General features: G+C 53.0%; 2 protein-coding genes across 2 annotated transcripts; both read left to right on the top strand.

Moving 5' to 3' along the window:
- Positions 1-594: 594 nt before the first annotated feature.
- LOC136503238 (uncharacterized) lies at positions 595-1,035 on the top strand. Its single transcript, XM_066498381.1, has one exon. The coding sequence runs from the start codon at positions 595-597 to the stop codon at positions 1,033-1,035; it is 441 nt and encodes a 146-aa protein (XP_066354478.1).
- A 983-nt stretch (positions 1,036-2,018) lies between these two features.
- LOC136503236 (uncharacterized) lies at positions 2,019-2,552 on the top strand. Its single transcript, XM_066498380.1, has one exon. The coding sequence runs from the start codon at positions 2,019-2,021 to the stop codon at positions 2,550-2,552; it is 534 nt and encodes a 177-aa protein (XP_066354477.1).
- Positions 2,553-4,470: the final 1,918 nt, after the last annotated feature.

The following is a 4,470-nucleotide window of genomic DNA, read 5'->3' as shown; positions in this document are numbered from 1 at the left end:
ATGGCTGCCACATACCATAGGGGTGGTCGGAAGCCCATGGAGAGCACTCCGAACCACTTCGAGAAGATGCTCGAGGGGCCATGTCTGAACCATACCTTCCCCGTCAAGCATCTGTACAAGGACTGCAGCCTCATGAAGCGGTTCTTGTGCTAGGGCTCCAACAAAGGGGAGCACAGGAAGGATCTGGACCCAACCATGGACGATGCCGAGGGGAAGGAGGGCGACTTTCCAATGCCAGAAGGCTGCCTCATGATATTCGGAGGATCAGCGGCCTATGACTCCAAGCACCGCAAGAAGGTCGCATGCCACGAGGTCTATATGACTGAATCGTCCACGCCTACCTTCCTCCGGTGGTCGGAGTCCACCATAACCTTTAACTGAACTGACCACCCCGAGAGCATCCCGCAACTAGGGAGATATCCGCTCGTGGTCGACCCAATCATCGGTACAAAGTGGCTCACCAAGGTACCGATGGATGGAGGCAACGGCCTCAACATCATGTACGCCGAGATGCTCAATGCCATGGGCATCGATTGAGCATGCATTCGGCCGACCAGAGCACCTTTCCACGGCATTGTGCCTGGAAAGAAGGGCATGCCACTTGGGCAGATCGATCTACCCATCACCTTCGGGGGTCCGTCCAACTATAGGACAGAGACTCTCACCTTCGAAGTGGTTGGGTTCAATGGAACCTACCACGCCATCCTGGGACGGCCATGCTACGCAAAATTCAAGGTCATCCCTAACTACACCTACCTCAAGCTGAAGATGTCGGGCCTAGGTAGGGTCATCACCGTCAGCACCTCCTTTCAGTGCGCCTACGAGTGTGAAGTCGAGTGTTGCGATCATGCCGCAGAGATCGTCGCCTCCGTAGAGCTCGCGGCCCTCTGGAAGGAGGTCATCGAAGAAGCACCCGACCCCAAGAGATCGACTAGGTCCTTCGAGCCAGTAGAGGGCTCCAAAGAGGTCCCCATAGACCTCAGCAGCTCTGAGGGCAAAGTGGTGCGCATTAGCACCACTCTCTCCTCCAAATAGGAAAGCACGCTCGTCGACTTCCTCCACGCCAATAGAGACATCTTTGTGTGGAATCCCTTGGATATGCTGAGCATTCTGAGGGAAGTCACCGAGCATGCCTTGAAGATCCGCCTAGGCTCCAAACTGGTGAAACAACGCCTATGTCGCTTCGACGAGGGGAAACACAGGACCATCGGTGAGGAGATTGCAAAGCTTTTGGTGGCCGGATTCATCAAGGAAGTGTACCACCCTGAATGGTTAGCCAATCCCATTCTTGTGTGAAAGAAGAGTGGGAAATGGAGGATGTGTGTTGACTACACAGGTCTCAACAAAGCGTGCCCAAAGGATCCATTTCCTTTACCACACATAGAACAGATAGTCGACTCTACCTCGAGGTGCGAGACCATCTGCTTCCTTGATGCTACTCCGGGTACCATCAAATTGCGATGAAAGAGTCTGACAAGTTCACGACATCTTTCATCACCCCCTTCGGATCATTCTGCTATGTCACAATGCCATTCGGTCTGAAGAATGCTAGGGCCACATACTGGCGTTGCATGCTCAAATGTTTTAGGGACCTCATTGGGTGGACCGTTGAGGCCTATGTTGATGACATCATGGTCAAGTCCAAACGGGCTGACCACCTCGTAGCTGATCTTGAGTAGACCTTCACAAAACTCCGAGCAAACAACATCAAGCTCAATCCCGAGAAGTGTATTTTCAGGGTCCCGAGGGGTATGCTGCTCGGCTTCATTGTCTCCGAGCATGGCATCAAAGCCAACCTAGAGAAAATTTCAGCCATCACGAGGATGGGCCCAATTTAGAACATAAAGGGGGTATAGCGAGTTACAGGGTGCCTCGCTGTGCTTAGCTGCTTCATCTCGCACCTCGGCGCATGAGGTCTCCCCCTTTATCGGCTTCTAAAGAAGGCCGATCACTTCGAATGGACATCCAAGGCCTAGGAGGCACTTGACACAGTTAAGCAGCTTCTGACAAAGGCCCCGATGTTGGTTCCTCCTACCGATGGAGAACCCCTTCTGCTCTACATAGCGGCCACCACACAAGTGGTTAGCGCCACCCTAGTAGTAGAGCTAGAAGAAGAAGGGCACGCCCTCAAAGTACAGTGCCCCGTGTACTTTGTTAGTGAGGTCCTAGCCGACTCTAAGACCCGCTACCCCCAAATCCAAAAGCTCCTCTACGCCATCCTCATCGCCAAGAGGATGCTATGCCACTACTTCGAGTCACATCTGGTGACAGTCATGGTATCTTTCCCCCTTGGTGAGATCATCCAAAATCAGGATGCCATGGGAAGAACTGCGAAGTGGGCACTCGAGCTGATGGATCAGGGCATCTCTTATGCCTCCTGGACAGCCATCAAGTCTCAGGTGTTGGCTGATTTTGTTGTAGAATGGACCGAGGTACAAATGCCACCAGCAGTCGTCGATCAAGAGTACTGGACAATGTACTTCGATGGATTACTGATGAAGAAGGGTGCCAACGTTGGGCTGGTTTTCGTGTCTCCCTCGGGGTACGCATGAGGTACATGGCTCGCCACCATTTCCCCTCCTCCAACAAGTTGGCCGAATATGTGGCGCTCATCAATGGCCTACGCATTGCCATCGAGTTGGGCATCCGATGCCTCAATGTTCGGGGAGATTCCCAGCTGGTCGTCGACCAAGTCATGAAGGAGTCAAGCAACCATGACACCAAGATGGCTATGTACTGCCGAGAAGTCCGCCGGCTAGAGGACAAGTTTGATGGCCTCGAGCTCAACCACATCCCAAGGCGCCTTAATGAGGCAGCCGACATGCCTACGAAGGCGGCATCTGGCCAAGAGCCGGTGCCAATGGGTGTCTTCGCCAGCGACCGACACAAGCCCTCGGTTCGCTATGAGGAGTTGGAACAAGCCAGTGACGGACGCCCAATCTAGGCTCGGGGGCTGACCAACCATTGGCCCTATCCGGCCTCGAAGTCATGGAGCTTGCAGAGGACCCAGCGATAGAGCCCGACCCTCTGGTCGACTAGAGGATGCTCTACCTCGACTATCTCCTTCATGATGCATTGCCGATGGACAAGACGGAGGCTCGATGGCTCGTACGCCGCGCCAAGTCTTTTGTCCTTATGGACGACAAACTCTACAAGCGAAGCCACACCGAGATCCTACAATGCTGCATCCCCATCGAACAGGGGAAGCGTTTGCTGAGTGATATCCACAGTGGGGTCTGCAGTCACAACGCCATGCCTAGAACCCTAGTCAGAAATGCATTCCGACAAGGCTTCTACTAGCCCACTGCAGTAGATGACGCCGAGTAGATCGTGCGCACCTATGAAGGGTGTCAATACTATGCTTGGCAAACTCACCTATCGGCCCAAGTGCTCTAGACAATCCCCATCATGTGGCCGTTTGTGGTCTAGGAGCTTGATCTGGTCGGACCTCTCAAGAGGGCGCCTAGAGGTTACACCCACTTGCTTGTCACCATAGACAAGTTTACAAAGTGGATAGAAGCTCGACCGATCTCCGTGATCAAATTCGAGCAAGCCGTGCTATTCTTCCTTGGCATCATACATCATTCTGGAGTCTCGAACTCCATCATCATGAACAATGGCACACAGTTCATTGGAAAGAAGTTCCTTCAATTTTGTGATGAATACCACATCCAGGTCGATTGGGCCGCCATCGTGCACCCCCGAATGAATAGACAGGTCGAGCGCACAAACGACATGGTCCTATAGGGCCTCAAGCCTAGGATCCTCAACTGGTTGAACAAGTTTGGTGCACGATGGGTCATCGAGCTTCCCGTGGTACTCTAGAGCTTGAGGACAACTCCCAGTCAAGCCACCGGCTACACACCCTTCTCCATGGTCTATGGTTCCAAGGCTGTCCTCCCAACCGACCTCAACTATGGAGCGCCAAGGATCAGGGCGTATGACGAACAAGGAGCCAAGGCATCCCTTGAGGACACCATGGACCAGCTAGACAAAGCGCATGATGTTGCCCTCCTCCGCTTAGCCAAGTATCAGCAGGCACTGTGATGATACCACAATCGACGAGTGCGGGGTCGAGCCTTCAATGTCGGGGACCTAGTCCTCTGCCTCGTTAGAGCAACAAGGACCGCCACAAACTCTCCCCACCATGGGAGGGACCGTACATAGTTGTGGAGGTGCTCTGTCTAGGTGCCTACAAGCTCAAGACCATCGACAGCGAAGTCTTCACCAATGCCTAGAACATCGAGCAGCTCTGTCGCTTTTACCCCTAATAAATGCACGCTTTCTCTTATCAGTTTCATTATCAAAACTCCCTGATCCTTCATGACATCTGACCCCAGTAGCCACAAGGGGTTGGGCTTCACTCGAGGGCTGATATGAGTATATTTATCCTGCAAACATTCTCTATGCCTACCCCCTTTTCTCATGTTAATGCCTAGGAGCTAGGTTTTCGGGAACAAGCTCTGAGTA

The sequence above is a fragment of the Miscanthus floridulus genome, chromosome 14, assembly GCF_019320115.1.
Source record: "Miscanthus floridulus cultivar M001 chromosome 14, ASM1932011v1, whole genome shotgun sequence".
Taxonomy (NCBI): Eukaryota; Viridiplantae; Streptophyta; class Magnoliopsida; order Poales; family Poaceae; genus Miscanthus; species Miscanthus floridulus.
This window is presented reverse-complemented; position numbering and strand designations above follow the sequence as displayed.